The 19,076-nt window shown below is 30.9% G+C and overlaps 1 protein-coding gene and 2 long non-coding RNA genes across 3 annotated transcripts in view; 2 read left to right on the top strand and 1 right to left on the bottom strand.

Annotated features, from left to right (window-relative positions):
• On the top strand, positions 1-629 carry LOC111712938 (uncharacterized). The gene is made up of 2 exons (XR_002767561.1): positions 1-278; positions 535-629. It is a non-coding gene; the product is annotated as an uncharacterized LOC111712938 (long non-coding RNA).
• A 1,224-nt stretch (positions 630-1,853) lies between these two features.
• LOC111712939 (uncharacterized) lies at positions 1,854-6,125 on the bottom strand. The gene is made up of 3 exons (XR_002767562.1): positions 6,040-6,125; positions 4,607-4,656; positions 1,854-1,987 (listed from the first exon to the last, which is right to left on the bottom strand). It is a non-coding gene; the product is annotated as an uncharacterized LOC111712939 (long non-coding RNA).
• A 3,205-nt stretch (positions 6,126-9,330) lies between these two features.
• Positions 9,331-19,076, top strand: part of LOC111712948 (eye-specific diacylglycerol kinase) — a 30,520-nt gene continuing 20,774 nt past the window's right edge. The window contains exons 1-4 of the mRNA XM_023487710.1: positions 9,331-9,570; positions 10,118-10,223; positions 11,837-11,955; positions 12,444-12,559. Coding sequence (XP_023343478.1) covers positions 9,512-9,570; positions 10,118-10,223; positions 11,837-11,955; positions 12,444-12,559 — 400 coding nt within the window. The 5' untranslated portion in view covers positions 9,331-9,511. The remainder of the gene's footprint in view (positions 9,571-10,117; positions 10,224-11,836; positions 11,956-12,443; positions 12,560-19,076) is intronic.

Consider the following 19,076-nt stretch of genomic DNA (forward strand, 5'->3'; position numbering starts at 1 on the left):
TTTTTTGACAAGTTCGTTTTTTGGCTAAGTTCTCATTATGAAAAATAAATGTCCATGGAAGGTATGCTGTACGGTTAAATGAGCAAAAATATAGCGTCTGTTGGAATTCAATAATAGTTCGTTGCACAAAGTTACTTTCTGGTAAGAAATAAATTTCCTAATTGTATTAGGAAGGCTGGTCTCGATATATATATAATGATATCAGGAAGGTTTAAATTATGTTAAAAGCTGTGATGCCAAAAGTGTCTTCTCGGATTTTTATATTTGATTATACTACAGTGAAACCCTTAATAACGAATACATTAAAAGAATTCATTAAATGTCGTATTCTTCACTCTCTGATAATGGAATGTTGCAGATATTTAGTTCTTTAATTAATTGATTATATGGAAATCTTTAAAACTGTTCCCGCATATTCATGGCTATTTTTATATTTTCGCAAATACTGAAACTTACGTAATATATTATAAAACTCGTTGAAAAATTGTCAAGAAGACATTTGATAAATTCTTCCGATGAATTCGTTTTTAAAAGTTTCACTGTAAATATTGTTAAATTTAAATTGTGATATATTTGTTCCATGTTTTGTAGAGTTTTTACTGAAAAGAAGATAAAAACTTTGGATATTTTGCTTGGTAACTTGTGGGCGTAAATAGAGAGAAATAAACAATTCTTTCTGGTGACGAGTACAAAAAGTTTAGACTATTAGACAGTTCAAATCTTAAAATAACTACTGTAAAATCCATACTTCTTCAAATTTGAGAATTTGTCTGTTAAAAGTTTAAATTATTCCGTTTTAGAAGTGTTAAAAGAAATTATTAAATTATTATAATACAGTTAAAAATGCAGAAAGATTTATTTTAGAACTTTTAGATTTACAAAATTTATCAGTTACAAATTACAGAAGTCTTGGTGACAATTCAAATAAAAGAATTATACAACAATTAAAAGATGAATTTGATATTTTCAATATTTTGTGAAACTTCAGTATATAAAACTTATATATCCATAACTGGTGTACACTAGTTTGGATAAGTTTTATAATTTTTAATTTAAACTCTGTCATCTGAGTAGTTTACTGAAGTTTCACAAAATATTGAAAATATCACATTCATCATTTATTTGTTGTATAAACATGGGAATTCAGGGACGAATTTGATATCGTCTTTGTTATGGATTAGCATTGCAATAGCTAATTTCAAAAGAAATAATATTATATTATATCTGCTTTAAGAGTTTATTTTATGAAAACGGTAAAGGGCTGTAAAGATGTGTCTATGATGTGAAGACGGACAAGTTTACATTGTTTGAATACTGTCAATTTCTTGTTTTACTAATTACAACTTTATGCAGTCAAAACATAAACAATCAAATTGTAAACATAGCAGACAAAAAGCTTACATTTTACAGCTTTCACAGTAGGTATCCCTATACTTTCTCAAAGAATTTTTTGAAAAGACGATATCGAATTTGTCACTGAATTCCTATGTTTACTGGAACACTCTGTATAAGTATCGTTTTTGTGAACAAAGGAAATTTGTTGTTAAAGATGGCGTCGTTTATAAAAATTAGCAAAGAATTAGATCGATATCAGAGAGAAAAAAATTATCGTTTTGTTACACGAGCGAAGAAAAATAACGCTGTAAGTCGTTGACATTTTTTGGATAAAATCAGAAGTTCAGAACGTTAATGAATGATTTCTAATTCGCTTGAACGTACTTGAAAGAAACAATTTTTTTAATAAACCAACGTTCTAACTGCAAAATCGATTTGATTTAATGATCGTTTAAATAGAAAACGAACGAAATAGATGAAAAATTAACAGTAAATCTGGAAACGAACGAATTCTAGTGTTTTCTGAACAACTGGTTAAAATTGCCGAACATGCCCATCTCTATCGAGAACTGTGCCAAAATCATGATACTGATTAATATATTATTATAGGTTTCTTGTCTGTTGGTAGATCAGAAGATCACTCTTTCTTCGTCTGAAATTAGAATAGATTAATGGACGCTAAAATTGGAATAGATTACAGTAAACATGACAGTTAAAGTACGATTTAAATATAATCTTGGATCGTTAAAATAATATTCGGCCTAACACTAAACTCTTACGTCATTTGCTCTTTGGCATAAACATAATAGTAGAACAGACAACATTTGTCCGTAAATAGAGCACGATGTAAGATGTAAGTTGCGAAAGTTGCTCAAGAATCAAATTACAACTGTCACTCTGTGTCGGTGTCTAACTTAGTTCCTTAGATATTCTAACTGCAGTGCTCGGGCACCCTGTACAGCCTACACTATGGCGCCTAAAAACGACTAATCTAACGTTAAAAGATTTATAATGTGCGATCCTCCATTAAAGATCGGCATACCCCGATTCACAACCGTAAAACATAATCCAACGCTAAACCTTAATCCAAACAATTATATGAAAGATAACGTTTTAAAATTCAGATTCTCCATGAAGGGTCGACACAAGTCACTTCTCCAGAGAAACCACAAATGAAAATTAACAGTTTTCAAAATAAAAAATTGGATTTCATCAAAAATTAAGCTTTTAAAAGGTACCGTTGTGAATCAGATACCACTTTAAAAATTAAGGCTTTCTAAAAATTATTTAACAGTCACTTTAATTATTTAACAGTCCGGTAAATATTTTTTCAAAAAAAAATTGAAAGCTTAAAGTCAAAATTAAAGCCTCAGCAGTGAAAGAGATAAGTACGAAACACTTATTTACTATTCACGTGTTAAAATTAAACCTAGCTTCATTCAACTAAATAGTTCAATGGAACTCCTCCTCGAGTTAAGCTTTTTCTTGAAATTTTAAATTCAAGGCTTTCATCAATATCATTAAGTTGAAAGAAATGGTGCTAGACGCCTGGAATGAAACCCTGCATAAAAAAGCTTAATTATTTTAATTCCATTCGTGTTTTTAAAGGGACTGTGTAAAAGTAATTTATAGTGGTCTTTATATAAAAATGTGTATCCCCAATTCACAACTGTGTTACAGTACCCTTAAAACAATAAGGTAACGTTGATTTTTTAGTGTTAATTTCTGTGAATTTTTCCATTGTTTCTTAAAACAAGTAATGCAAAAGTCAAAAATAAAAATAACGGCTTAATTAAACGAAAACATGCTTATCTGGTTCATACTTGAACACACAAAGCTTTTAAGGTTAATGTTGTAAAGCGGGCATTGACATCTTTAAATGGAGGGCACCTTAAAATTACATACAGTCCCTTTAAGTAAAATTGGATATACAGTGATAACCAGAAAACTTTGAAATATACAGACAACTTTTAGAATCAAGTTATAACTTTAAAAAGTCCAATGAGCTTTAGACACAGCAATTGTGCAGTGTAAACAGAGACCACAATCTTAATAATTGATTTTTTAAGTAACTAGTAAAACCGTTTGCTTTGTAACAACATAAAGTATACACAAGTATTGCTATTATGTCGTCTTCCCATTCTACAGTTTTCTGGTTCTCACTTTTTTTAACCACGTTTTTATCACAAGTTGACGTTTCAACTTAATCTCAAAGTGTGTTCAACTAAATCTGATTAAATAGGATTACTTTCAACAGCATACGTGTCAACTTGTCAAATCAGTGCATAACTGTACAGTATTGATGTTATAATGATTTATACTCTCAAATTACCCCGAATTAAATGCCCTTCTCAATTCGAATTCGGCTTCAAAACGGAAAGGGTTTCCAATTTTTTTCTGGATTTATTTTTTTCCGTATTTTTCACTGAAGCTGAAAAAATTAAATTAATGGCGGAACCTGTTAACTTAATCTAACCCTAAGATGCAGCTACATAGAGCTAGGTGTGGCTAGGTGAGGCTAGGTGTGGCTTGGTGTGGCTAGATGTAGCTCTAGGTGAGGCTAGGTGTGGCAGAAAAAAATCATACTTTTGGTTGGATATATTATATATAACTTATCTACAATATTTTGACGGAAAATAATGTATCTAAAATTTTTTCAAAAATATTCCGATATGCGCTGCTAAAAATTACAAATTGACTTTTTTCTCTCCCTAGAGTTCTTCATAAATTGGAGTATTAAATTTATATTTTTTAAATCACCTTGAATTTTTCCATTTCACAGATCATTACCCTTGTGCATTCAATTAAAGGCAACCTTCTATAGTTTCTTTATTTTAAACTTTATATTATATTTTTTTAAATTGTAATTCATATTTTTTATATGAAGCAGTGTTCTTGTAGAAAAAATGACACAAATTTATAGACGCTAGATTAATAAAGTTACTTGCTCTCTTACTGAATTAGTTTAGTTTGAACATACAAACTTAATCATGAAATAAGTTACTTACTTTGGTCCAATTAATATACAGTCGTCGCCGTTTATATTTATATAATGAAGACGACTTTATATGTTTATTTTAATCTTTCAAACAACAGAGTCACATAAAATGTAAACAAAGAGAAGTTTTTAAATAGCAGCTTCTAAATTTGTTTACTTGTAAACTTATAATGTGTAAAATGCGTGTTAGGGATCAATTAGCATTATTTTTTAAGTTGCTTCATTGAATTGATAAGATCGCCGACCAGTGTAGTAATTAAGTTATTTACTTACTTTGGCCACATATCGGCAGGCTTTTCACTCTCAGCTATCATCTCAGAATTCTTAAATTTGAAACATATTTTTTATTGCGTCCAGATGAAATATTTTAAACCTTTTAAAATGTTTGTAAAATTACTGGTTTCTTTCATTTGGTACTAGAAAATAATAGGGGTACAAAGTTTTGAGTAAATTGGGGTGTTTATAACCAAAACCTTGTGGTTTTATAGCTTTTATTTGTTTCTGAAGCTTGGTTCATAATAAAGGTGCAAAAACGTAACGCATAACTAATTTTAATTTGCGTATAATCAAAATATAGGGAAAAGACTTTTATTCTTTAAAGATTATTTTTAACCCTATTCCTGCTGTAGTCTTTTTTTTTCAAAAGTATTGTTCTGAGGCTGTTGAAATTTTCTGACTTTTCCTAAATACCCGTAGTCCTTCAGGTTTAAAACCGGGCTTTTATACATACTACCCGAGTTCTCTGGCACAGTACCTGAATGACTGCTCTTTTCTGTAACAAACTAAATCTTTGTTTTGACCCACTTTCAGTTGTCAGATTTGAATAATTTTTAGCTTTTTTGGAAAGCCTATGACATAAGGAAACGGATTACACAAGTTGTTCAAAGACATTTTTGCAAACTATTCGCATACAACCCGTCAAAAGAAATTTGCACATTTTTCGTCTTTTTTAATTAGACATAAGGTTATTTAAAATTTTGCAAATATTTTTGCATATTTGAAATGGGATGGTCAAGGGCTTTTCAAAAATGTATATTTTATTACTTGTGTTGTAAAAGCAAAGCTCAGGAGCTTTCCAATGATTTATCATTTGTCATATTTGGGTATCAAACATGGTTAAGTACTCCAGCAGGGATAGGGTTAAGGTTTGAACAAATATTGTCTCTTCTCCCCATTCTTTTCCATATTACATGGGTATTGGGTATATATTTTCTTGAAAAATAATTCCCCCACTTTTTGGAAACCTTTTTTTTTAGGGGTATAAATAGGTTTTTAGGTAAGAAGTATAAAAAGGGGTAATAAAGCTTGCATTTGATATTTACATATTAATTTTTTTCGCAAACCTTCAAGATCATTAACCTTCCACCCTCTCTTTTTTTTAAAATGCANTAATAATAACAAAAATAAGTTAATTCTTATAATTAACAAAATATTGTTAAAAAGATCAAAATATAATTCCCATGAAATATACGAACCTTTCAGTTGTAAAGGGATTGTTCACTTTTCTAAAATTACACAAACACAAAAACTCGAGTTTAGAATTTTAAAAAGCAGCTAAAATCATTGATGAGGAAAAGATTGAATACTTTGTCAAAAAATTATCCAGTAAAGTTGTATTGTGAATTTGGTTTATTTTTAGTTCCTAATAAGTGAACAATCTCTTTTGTGCGTAGATAAGTAATTGCTTCTTTGTACATTCAGCTCACCTTAATAGGAATCATCTTTTCATCCCATTCAACAGATTTATTTCTCCTGAAAACAAAACACTAATTATTATATGGACAGCTGCAGGTAGTAACTAGTAAGAATAATATAATTAAAGTCTTTTCAGGGTTTAATTAACATGTCAATCCAGAGCATCAGGGCTAGGGCTGGGAAATGTTCCGTTAACGAAACGAAGGTTTTAGAAAATTAACGGAAGAGTCTGTTAACGAACGGCAAAACCCTCTAACAGCTACCTAAGATTTTATTTAAAAAACGGTTGGAACTAACCGTTAAAGAAACGGCTTGAAAACGTTGGAACATAACCAAGCTCTAAACATTGCTGGGTACGTTAGTACGTTTGTCTGTTTTTAAAGGGTTGCTTGAATTAATGTAACGCTCGTTTTAAACCGTTACTTGAATTAACGTTCTCTACAGTCGTAAATTAAGATATAAATATTTTGTAACTTCCTTCTGATCACAATCATATCTTTAAACTTACTTTCAATAAGAAAACTTTGCCTAGCACTAACAAGAGTAAGGAAGGACATCTGAATCCCTCCAGTGGAATGTAAATCATCCCGCGTAAAGTTTTAATAGTAAAAGGCATTTTTTGAAACCCCTCCAGTGAAAATAAAATCCCTCCGGTAGAATCGAAATTTTACTGCGAACTTCTTTGAGTCATAATTTCGTTGTTAATAAAAAGATCCTTTTATTCTTGTTAAAGTAAAAACTTAATCTCTAATTGCAACGGTGTTAGGTGCTTTCCCAGGGCATTTTCCCAAGAGCAACTTCCCACCCAAGTGACAATTTCCCAAGTGACAACTTCCCAAATGTGCAATTTTCCAAGCGGTAACTTCCCAAATGTACATTTTCCCAAATGACAATTTCCCAAGTGGCAACTTTCCCATGAAGGGAAACGCCATTTATCCCATGAAGGAAGTATTAAATATACATTTAAGTTTAACATTTTTGAAAGAAATGTTCAATCTTTTTTGGAAAATACGCAACTTAAAAAAAATTCTTTCTATTTCTCTCAGTTAGTTAAGGAAAGAATATGTTGGCGGCCTACGACCTTTATTTAAAGGGTAAAATTGTATTAAACGATCCTTATTATTATTTAAGGTAAGTAAAGCCTTCTGAAGCTATGTAGGATGGGCTAGTGGACCGAGCGCTGCAGATATTACTTGTTTTAAAGAAAATATAGTGCATTATTTAAGGTTAGGTTAGGCGTCTCTGGCTACAATGGTGGCCGAGCGCTGCTGCTAGAATGGGCTAAGGGGCCGAGCGCTGCGGCTAGGATGGGCTGATGATAAAATAATTGATTTGAATATTTTCTGTTATATTGCTGTTGCTTGTATTCCTTGAAATCCGGCCATTTTTCAAGTAATAAAGCTTTAATCCTGAAGCCCTATACAGTATTAATTCTATTTTCTATTTTCAGGTTAAATATCTTTCCCACAAACATGCTTCATCAAAATATGAAATTAAATATTTTTTTAAAGGAGATTTTTTTCAAAATCTGTTTTGAAAATTCTCAAAAATTGTTTCACTTTTTTTAAGTCTGAGGACCAGTCCCCCTTGAACACCTAGGGCTGTTCTTAACAAACCACAACCAAGGCAGGGACTTCAAACGAGTTAAAGCGTAGTCAGGATTTCAGTGCAGTTCGGGAATAATTTAAACATTTGGAGCCTTAAATAGACTTTACTTGATCACCTTATAACTACAACTTTGGAACTTTGAAGTTTATTATCTGAATAAATATTGATGATTATCTACTGATAAGATTAAATGATAAAAAGATTCTTTAGTGCATAAATCTTGGAAGAGAAAAAAGTATTTAAAAGTTAGAATAGCGCTTTTTCGGCGTTTTTTTTTATTTCCGTGAAAATTATAGCTTCTTGCTTGAAATTATAAAATATATGATATATAAAATAGAAGAAAATGTTTTAAGAATACAGGGTTGAAATGTTAGAAGTTGACGGTATTTGTGTCATGTGTGGTGAAATGAAACCAAGGCATATATATGCCATCATTACTTGTTCGTAAAACTAAACATAGCATTAATTTGTCAATCTACAATCATTAGTTCTCTCCATTACTATCGATCTTTTTTCAATCAACTTTTTATATTAAAATAACTTTTAAAAGAAAATCTCCAGTTTCTACCGTTAATCCTTATCGAAGGAACCGTTTAGTCAAAGAAAAAAATTCATTACTGAAAATTTGGTAACGGTTCGCTATTTTAACTGACCATTAACAAACACGACAGCTTGAAAAAAGTCTGAATATGCCTAGTTTAAGTTTATAATTCCTTCTGACAACATAATTTACCTGAACTTTAACACGATAAAACAAAAATTAAACTTTTTGTTTTATTATTTATTTCGTGGTATTTCTAAATTTTTCCTGAAGCGAGTACTGCATCCACTGATGGAACACATAAATCGAATTTTTCCGTTACGTCTTTAAAGTAAACTAGATGGCTTCTTCTGAGAAACGATTGATGGCCTGCCTACATTTACATTTCACATCAGTTCACCATAGCGACTTTATCCACATCTAAGCCTAAATCTGCACTCTCCACTGAACGCTACTATATCTTCGGTCAGTGCATTACATCACTGAAGAAAGCACCAAAAGCTTAGTCGAGAGTGTCTGACAAACTATAACCAACACATAATAATCACATAGCATTCACTAGCTTTAAGGTTTATATAAAAAGGGGAGGGGAAATTGTTTCAATTTTTATGAATCTTTTTCAAAATGAAAATTGAAAGAAATTCCAGAGATTATTTCCGTACGTAAAATGTACATTAATTGTATGCACCGGAATTCCGGTGGAACTTCCGAGTCTCGCTTAAAAGGATCTGTAGATGTAATTTTAAGTCTTTCAAGTGACCCTGGCTGGGGGTGCTGGGGGGGGGGGTTAAATGCAAAATATCTTAACAAAGTTCTGGGTCATTTATTCCAGCACAATTGTTTCGACATTTTTTCTTACTTTTCATACTGAACAATCTCACAAGAAGAAGATGATCAATGTTGTGTACTGTCCCGTTGTACCGTCTATTAAAAGTCGGATATGGTATTTTAAATGAACCAGTGTTTAAAGTATACAGCCATTGGCCATATTTAGCTTACAGGAGGCAGATGAGTTAAAAAGTCTTTTTATAAAATAATATCTGAAAGACATAAATAATTTAATATAAAATTCAGATCCAGAAAAATATTCAAAAACATTCTGAAAGAATAATTTATTGAAAAATGATAGAAAAATAAATTTTTTTTTCTTGATTTAGCCATGTATATTCAAGGTCAACTATATGAAGCCATATATGCAGATATCCTCAGTTTAAATCCATATTTCATTTATCCTGCATATAATTTATTCCAATTTCAGCTTTATAAAACGTTAAAAAAGTTAATATTTAAACATTTTTAAGAAAAGTTATTTTTTCTCAAAAAATTGATGTTCTATGACTCTGTTAGTGTTACAGGCGACTAGTTGTAACTCTCAAAGACGGCCCTATTTAAGGTATTATTCAAATATTAAAATTTAGATATTTAAAGGGAGTGTTCGCGAAAATGGAAGGTCAGGCGGAATCCTTAATATTTTAAGTAAATTAAAATTTACAAAGATTGAAGGTGATAGGAAATTGTAAAATAGAACTAAGTTATATAATGAAAAGAAATGAAGAAAGATTTGCAAATTAGTGCATTCTACACAATGAACAAAACTTCTGTATAAACAGAATTGCTTTCCAGTAGTTCTTAAATCAATGAATAAAATATAAAATTTCTTAATTTCTGCGAAAAAAAATTATTATTTAATTGACATTGCCTCTGAAAAAAATGAGTCTTTGCCAAACTCGCAATTTTCTAATTCTTCTATATTTGCAACATGGTGGTTAAAACATATATTGTATTTAAAACTTATGCTATTTGATCTAACAGAGAATTCAAAGTTTGAAATATCTAATTGGACACATCACCATGGGTTGCAAATTTATTGGGATTAAAAAACCAGGGTTTGTGACAAAGACTCAATTCTTTTTAGTGTTTTCAGTGATTTCACTGTTTAGCGATTCTTCGAGAGAAATATTCAATATGGTGGTGAGACAGGGGACTATAGAATCTACAGCAACCATTGAGTCAGATTCTTTACCAGAAGAAGAAATTAATAGCCCGGTAAAATATGTAAACATTATGCTGTACGGTACATATTATACATACTCAGCATGGTACATTGTACACCATACACAGTACTGTACTGTGAAATGTGTACAGAGTAGACTGTACAAATAAGTAGTTAATTGTAATCAAAAAATGAACTTTTATGGGATTTAGGGTTAGAGCACTGACCTTTTTGCCCCCCCCCCCACTGTGTGGTTGGGGTGTTGGAAGTTGGAAAAGTATGATTTTTATGTTTAAACCATATTTTCATCTTTTTTATTGTAAAATTTATTGATTCGTTCTTTTTTTACAAAATTCTTTTTTAGCTCATGCTTACTCTTGCGATTTTCTTGACTTGTTTTTGCTATTTTAACTGACAATTTTTTTCTTCATATTTTTCAATTCAGTAAAAGAGCCGTTTTAAAACGATCAAATATTTTGACACCTTTTGTAACTACAATGAGGGAGAGAATTCACTGGAAAATCTCTCTAACCTTGAATTTTCTTATCTACTTGCTTGAGAACCCAGCGTTGCCCCGGGTAGTCACAGTTTATCCCTTCGTGTACCCGCGCGTTGTCGTAAATTACAATTTTTGCTATTTTTTTTATTCAAAAGTGAACCGACTCAATTTAAAATCTTAATACCAAGCTAAGAACATTATCAAGGTTATCCCTCGAATTCCCCAATACAAATTTGAGAAAATCGATTTAAAATTCGGTGATGGTGATGGACCAAACCTCTGTAGAGTAAAAAAGTAGATTTAAGTTCCTTCCACATTTATTGAAAATATATTTCGGTCTGGGTTGACCCACAGACATGCAGAGATTACAACTTTATGTATACAGATGAACTCTGAACAAATTACTATCCGTAAGCTCTCGATATTCTGAACAAAAAAGTTTTTTAAAACAGTGTGTTTTTGGCAAACTTTTTTTTAGATATTGTACTTTTTTTGGCTTATTACTCATTTATCTATAATTTTGTGTTTTTACTTGGCTTTCTGAGTGCTCTCACTCTTCCATTCATTCAACTAGAAACTTCTCGGTTTAAAAAAAATATATATTTTGAGGATTTTCGTAATTTATTTTTAATTTTTAATATTTAAGCTGATTGAAAAAATAGAAATTTGGAGAAATGTTTTCTTTTAACAAAATTGAAAATACATAAAAACACTTTTAAACTACAAAATGTATTTTTAAAAATGCAGTCTTGTTTAATTCACCTTACGGGCCCGTTTACTTTATTGGTTATTTTTTTTAAGTTACTGAGCTACAAACTATTAATCTAAATACACTTGATTGTACTGTTTAACTTTACTTTAATTGTTCCTGTCAGTAAAAGTTGTTTTGCCTGTAAGCGAATCCAATAAGATAAACCCATCATAAAAATCATTATGAAATCCTTCTAGCTATTTAAAAAAAAGTTTTGCACTGTAAACTTTTTGTACTTTTATAACTATTTTTAGAAGCTTTATGAGATTACATCAATATATCATGAATAATAATCTGCTCCGTTTTTTCGAAACTTTTTAGGTTTTTGAACTTTTTAAAGGTTTTACAAAATGTAATAGATGATTTAAATACGATTCCTTCGTATTTTAATAATTATGAGGAAGAGTCTGTTTAAGGTTGTCACTACTGGAAACTCTGTCGATTGGTCTGTATCTGCTAAACCTGATGTTCATCTCTTTATACCATCAACTAGTGGAGAGGAGGCCTGCCAGCTAGGACAGGATTGCCAGAACACGTAGGTTATTTTTAAAGGGATTGTTCAAATTTTTGGCAATGTTACGGAGGTACCATTTTTTAACTTACTACCTAAAATACTGAATAATTTTAGGGGGAAAGTTGTGGTCATATTGCCCCCCCCCCCCCACCTACTCAGTCGGAAATTGAAATAAAGTTAAAAGGTTATTTTGCTGTGTCCGTTTAAATTGTCCTGTGATTAGAGTCGTGCACGTTCAGGTTTTTCTTCATTTTGTTCGTTCATCTGTTGAAAACGACCCATTTCAGTAATATTTTATAATAAAAAAATTGAAATAAAAAATTTTCGCAAAATTTTGCTTTAATCTGTTTCGCGAAAAAATTAGAAGTTCGTCAAGCATTTATCAAAGTTAACGAAGATATAATTCAACTTCCAATGTTGAGCTGTCAGAGCAAATAATTCCACAAGTTTTTTTGTTGTTTGCAATTAATTGTTGCAACTACAACACTTATGGCTTTTTTCTTGTTTAGGAAGGGGATGAGAATGAAATGTACAGTTTGTAAAATTGTGACTCATGATGGATGTCATACACGAGCACAGGAACAAATACCAGGGTTTAATCAACATGTCAATCCAGAGCATCAGGGCTAGGGCTGGGAAATGTTCCGTTAACGAAACGAAGGTTTTAGAAAATTAACGGAAGAGTCTGTTAACGAACGGCAAAACCCTCTAACAGCTTCCTGAGATTTTATTTAAAAAACGATTTGAACTAACCGTTAAAGAAACGGCTTGAAAACGTTGGAACATAACCAAGCTCTAAACATTGCTGGGTACTTTAATACGTTTTTCATGTTTTTAAAGGGTTGCTTAAATAATTGTAACCGCCGATTTTAAATGTTACTTGAATTAATGTAACGCTCGTTTTAAACTGTTGCTTAACTGAATTAACGTAACACTCGTTTTAAACTGTTGCTTAACTGAATTAACGTAACACTCGCATTAAACTGATAGCTAAAATTAAAATACCACTCGTTTTAAACTGATAGCTTAACGATTATCTCTGTTTGTATTTTTTTTGGGTAATTTATAAAAAAAAGTTTTTGTTTTTTTAACGGAATTTTGGTTAGGTTTATTACAATTTCATGTAAGTTTTTTGTTCATATTTTATAAAATACGTAATTTACGAAATTCGTTATTGGTTACTTATAAACGAAAGTCGTAAATTAAGATATAAATTTACTGTAACTTCCTTCTGATGACAATCATATCTTTAAACTTACTTTCAATAAGAAAACTTTGCCTAGCACTAACAAGAGTTCACCTAAGTACGATTGAACCTCCTTATGATGAATAAAGCCTCTGTAAAGTTATTTTAAATCATCTTCCATTTATTGAGTGGCATGTTCGATTCTGAATGTTAACCTTAGATTCTTGTTTTTGTCTTTAAAAACGGATTTATTTCCTTTTCAGTTTCTTTAGTAACTACAAGCATGACTTGCGTTTTTCTTGCTTCATAAATAAAAGAGAAATGATCAGAATTAAACACTTTATAATGACGTTATCTTCCAGATTATTGATCACATTAAGAATTTAAGCGTACCGTTGTGAATTGGGTGTGTCCATCAATTATTTTTGATAGAGGTTTATTTAGCTGAAAAAGATGTTGATAGTCTGATTTTTGTTTAACAATTACGTTTGCACTGATCTTAAATTTGATAATCTAATTTTTGTTCAACAATTACGTTTGCACTGATCTTAAATTTGATAATCTAATTTTTGTTCAACAATTACGTTTGCACTGATCTTAAAGTTGATAATCTAATTTTTGTTCAACAATTACGTTAATTTTCTTCTCATCTTGGAAGATTGAAATGTTGTTTATTTAATGTGTTATTCCTTTATCCTTTGATGGAGTCTGGCCATTTTGCATTTCCCGCACTAGCTCGAGATCAACAAATATTGAATTTTCTATCTGAAGAAATTTAATATAAGTGGAATTAAGGGAATAGAAAGAATTTTCAGACTTTACGTTGATGAATTTTTATAGACGGCAAAACGAGACAGTACGCCAAATAAATATATTCACCTTCTTTTAAAGTTTATTTAAACCATTTTTGAAAATAACATGACAATGACATTATTTTCATGAGTCAGAACATTCGATTTTGATCGGGCCAAAAATTTGTGTGGTAAATTACATGACCCCAGAGATGGAATTTAAAGAATTTGAGCCGCGGTTTAAATCCGCCAAAACTCGGTTTAAATTAAGCGCCGGCTTAAATCTTGAAACATTTGATACAATTTTAAGTGGAACCAACCATATTTAAACCGCGGCTTAAATTTAAACCGNCTTCGTAGGAGAAAATTTTTGTGATGAAAGAAAGAATATTTAAATATCTTTATTTCAAATAAATCTGAATATTATGCCCAAAGCAGGGTAATTAATTCAAGAGAGATTAAACCCCATTCAAACTTTGAATTGATTATTAACCCTGAAGCATAGTTTGATAGCAGGGTGACTTAAGTTAAATGAGAAATTTCTGTTTGTTCTTGTTTTACACTGTATCATTACCTGTATAAAAGATAAATACAAGTTATGCATGAAAATTTTATTCCTGTTGAAATATTCCAATTTATAATTTCCTAGACTACTCTAATAAAATATGCCTGTCAAGTAGAATAAAAACTTTATATTTGTTAGAATTTTTCCCGAGACATAATATTTATATATGAAGTTGTAATCTCTATTTATCTGAATTTGTTTGTTTGTTTGTCCGATCATAACTCCTTGACCCCTTGACCGATTTGCCTTAAATTTTGATTGGGGAACTCGGGACAATTCCACGGAATATTCTTACTTTAGTAACTTGGGCAAGAACTAGTTTTTTTCCGTGTAATTTTGAAGATTCAGAGATGAAATCATGAAAATTTGCAGTGTCCAAGTTGAAAATGAAATGCGACGTGCTCTTGATATCTAAGTATAAGTGCAATAATAAGTAATAATAAACCTGAGTTTTAGTTAAAGCCATTTTAGGCGGGTGTCACACCTTTCAAGGCTTGATAGAAAATAATCTGCGGTTTCCCGCGCATCCATATCATGAGCAGAGTAAATGCGCAATATCTTCTGCCGCGTTGCAGTCACGTGATTTACCAGGCGCTTCTGCTTATAATCCAATTAATAAACTTTATAGTGCTTCTCTATGTTGCCGGATTAATTCTATTGTAGTCTTTAGACCAAGTTTTCATTATCTTTTTTAAATTCTTTCTCAGTCTGAATATTAAAAATTAACTAAAAACTTTCATCCCATACCATTAAAGAATTTATGCATGGTGCCCTAGATACCGAACCAACATCCTGATTTCTTGACCTTGACCGAAGACGACGTTCAATGGGACTTCAAACACTATAAATCGACACTGGAGAAACGAAAACTACTTTCATACAATTAAACCCTGAATGAGCCATACATCGAAAGAATTTATCAAATGTCATCTTGACAATTTTTTAATGGGTTTTATACTGTATTTATACTATTTTAGCTAAATCTCAGTACGTGCGAAAATAAATTAATAGCCATGAATATGCGGGAACAGTTTTAAAGAGCTCCATATAATCATTTATTTAAAAAACTAAATATCTACAACATTCCATTATCAGATAGTGAAGAATACGACATTTGATGAATTCCTTTGATGTATGGCTTATTTAGGGTTTAACTGTATCATACCTTAATCTTTTAAATTGTAGTATACAATATTTGCATAATTTTTTTCATGAATTTAACTTTTGTTATTACACAAAAAAAATTTATGTTTACCAAGGTAAGGATTTTGTGTGAAGTATCTTAAATCTTTAATAATTGTTCTCGATATCCAATGTGTGCACTTAAAAACGTAAGGATAAACCACTGGATTTCCAAGATTTACCCGTGTGTCTGCATTATATGGAAATTAATGAATTAAAAACATTTGTGTTTTTATATTTTAATCTTTTCAAAGACGGGTGGGCTGCAGCCTTCGTAGGAGAAAATTTTTGTGATGAAAGAAAGAATATTTAAATATCTTTAGTTCAAATAAATCTGAATATTATGCCCAAAGCAGGGTAATTAATTCAAGTGAGATTAAACCCCATTCAAAATTTGAATTAATTATTAACCCTGAAGCATAGTTTGATAGCAGGGTGACTTAAGTTAAATGAGAATATGCATATTGTAACAATGTAAAAAAATAAATGCACTTCTTAAAAGGGGCTGTGAGCGTACTTAGCAGAATCATTTGTCAATGTTTGTTGAATGCTCCAACAAATTGTGTTAGATAAAAAATTTTAATTTCTAAGAGTGTAATTTAAGTGACCCTCCATGCAAAGATAGGAAAGCCCGATTTACAACGGTACCATTGAACCCTTAAACTGATAAATATTGTGAGAGAAAACGTCGTTTCTCTGACTCTGAAAGTGTTCATTTCTGTAAACTTCTCTATTGTTTCTTATATGCAAGAAATGCGAAAGTACCTTTTGCAGAGAAACCAAAAATGAAAATAAACAGTTAATATGAACATAAACATTTATATAGACTTCATACTTGATCAGACAAAACTTTCAAATGAACCGTTGTAAATCGTGCGATTGGTATGACTTTGTGTCCTCGTAGATCCTCCAGGTTTGGTAAATCTGTAAATCTGAAAAGTAAATCTGTTACACAATTAGAAAGTCCAAATTTTAGATATAAAATTTCAATCGTATGTGCAATTTACTTAAGTTTGAGGTGAAATTGTATGTAAGATTGTCCATAACGAGGTGCTCTACGAGGTCACAAAGCTGTACAGGTAATGCAATATTAGTTTCGTTTAAAATCAAAATATAACTAACTTTTTTTTCAATAACATTTCCACATTGCATTTTTTCTATTGTTAGAAGGTATTTTTATAAATTGTGTAGACATTGAAATATACTTTTAAAAAATGCAGAATTGGCAATTTTCTTTTCAAAACTTGAAAGAGGAATTTAAATCTTCGTCAAACAGTGATTTCAATATTTATTGAAAAACCTCCTAAAGCTAGTTGTAAATAAAAAATCTCTGACACCCCTTAAAATCTTTATTCTATGTTGTTATGTCTAATAATAATGGGTTTTAATTGAGAAGATCAGATTTATAAAAAAACTAAGGAGTGGCTCCCGGACCTGGAAATCTAGAACTGGTCACATGAATAGAAAAGATCAATAAAATAATTAATAAAAAATAATAATAATTATGATAAAAATGCTGGACTGGTTCCTTGTAGGACTACGATTACCGTCCCTTTTTTCACATAATTTTAAATGTCGAAATTTGAAACACTTTTAGAGTGTTTCGCGTCCATCTTCTATTTCAACTTTAAATTGTGGCCCTATCTATTAGCATTTTCTCTTCGTACAATATAAAACAATAACAAAAAAGATCTCAAATTTCGCCTTATTTTTTCTTGGATTTCCAAACTTTTCCAAAATTGTTTATTTTGAGACAAATTTTTTAAATTCTGAGCATCCATAATCCTTTCTTGGGGTCATGTGAGGTCCCACAAAAATGTTGGCCCAATCGTTTCCGCCGTTTGGACGTTTATTAGAAACAGACAAACAAAGTTTATCTTCAGTTATGAAATATACTGTTTAGTGCCAAATTTTAAATTCGTTAATTCCATTTTGTTGTCATAAACATTGCTTTCAAGAAATAGAAAATCAAATTATCTTATTTCAAAAAACCTGAACTTGTCCCAGCTCTACAACTTGTCTCTGACATCATCCATATTTCCTACTTTACATAAAGCATGGTTGTGCGGGGGCCAGAACAATATTTCCAAAGCTCACATGTATCTCTACATAATTATGTAAATCTATGGAAACATCATCTTATCATGCTAAAATATAGATTTTAAATTTTTTTTACAAGATTTAAATATGCATTTACAATAAATATCATTGAATTGAAATATCAAAAATGACCCGATTGCAATCATACTTTTGAAGAAAATAGGAATTTTGAGAATTTGCCAGATACCCAGGCATTTAGGAAATTTATAAAATATTTAAAATACACCACCATCAGATTCCAGTAGGAATTGGAGGGTGGTATATTTTTAAGATTTTGGTAATTTCTCAAATGACTAGATATTTGTGGAATTTCCCAAAATTGGGAAATTGGAAATTTCCCAAGTATTTGAGAAACTTCCCAGATACCCAGGCATTTTGGAAATTACCGAAATTTCCCAAATTCCTATAGGAATTTGAGGGTGTTAAAATTTTAAGGTTTTAGAAATTTCTCAAATTACTGGATATTTATGGAATTTTCCAAAAACCTAGGCATTTTGGAAATTTCNTATGGAAATTAATGAATTAAAAACATTTGTGTTTTTATATTTTAATCTTTTCAAAGACGGGTGGGCTGCAGCCTGCGTAGGAGAAAATTTTTGTGATGAAGGAAAGAATATTTAAATATCTTTAGTTCAAATAAATCTGAATATTATGCCCAAAGCAGGGTAATTAATTCAAGTGAGATTAAACCCCATTCAAAATTTGAATTAATTATTAACCCTGAAGCATAGTTTGATAGCAGGGTGACTTAAGTTAAATGAGAATATGCATAATGTATGACGATTTAAAGAAATAAATGCACTTCTTAAAAGGGACTGTGAGCGTACTCTCTAATAAATTTCAAATTGTTATCTAAAAAAATTTGTTGGAGAAACGGCATCAGAATCATTCATCAAATTTTGTTTAATGATTCTGCTAAGGTGAATTTAATGCCGGTGCTCCAACAAATTTTGTATTGTTGTAATTCGAGCATTGCCATCTTTACATGGAGGGTCATATATTGCCATCATTACATGGATCGGGTCATATATTGCCATCTTTACATGGAGGGTCATATATTGCCATCATTACATGGAGGGTCATATATTGCCATCTTTACATGGAGGGTCATATATTGCCATCTTTACATGGAGGGTCATATATTGCCATCTTTACATGGAGGGTCATATATTGCCATCTTTACATGGAGGGTCATATATTGCCATCATTACATGGAGGGTCATATATTGCCATCTTTACATGGAGGGTCATATATTGCCATCATTACATGGAGGGTCATATATTGCCATCTTTACATGGAGGGTCATATATTGCCATC

The sequence above is a fragment of the Eurytemora carolleeae genome, unplaced genomic scaffold (assembly GCF_000591075.1).
Source record: "Eurytemora carolleeae unplaced genomic scaffold, Eaff_2.0 scaffold997, whole genome shotgun sequence".
In the NCBI taxonomy this organism is placed as follows: domain Eukaryota; kingdom Metazoa; phylum Arthropoda; class Copepoda; order Calanoida; family Temoridae; genus Eurytemora; species Eurytemora carolleeae.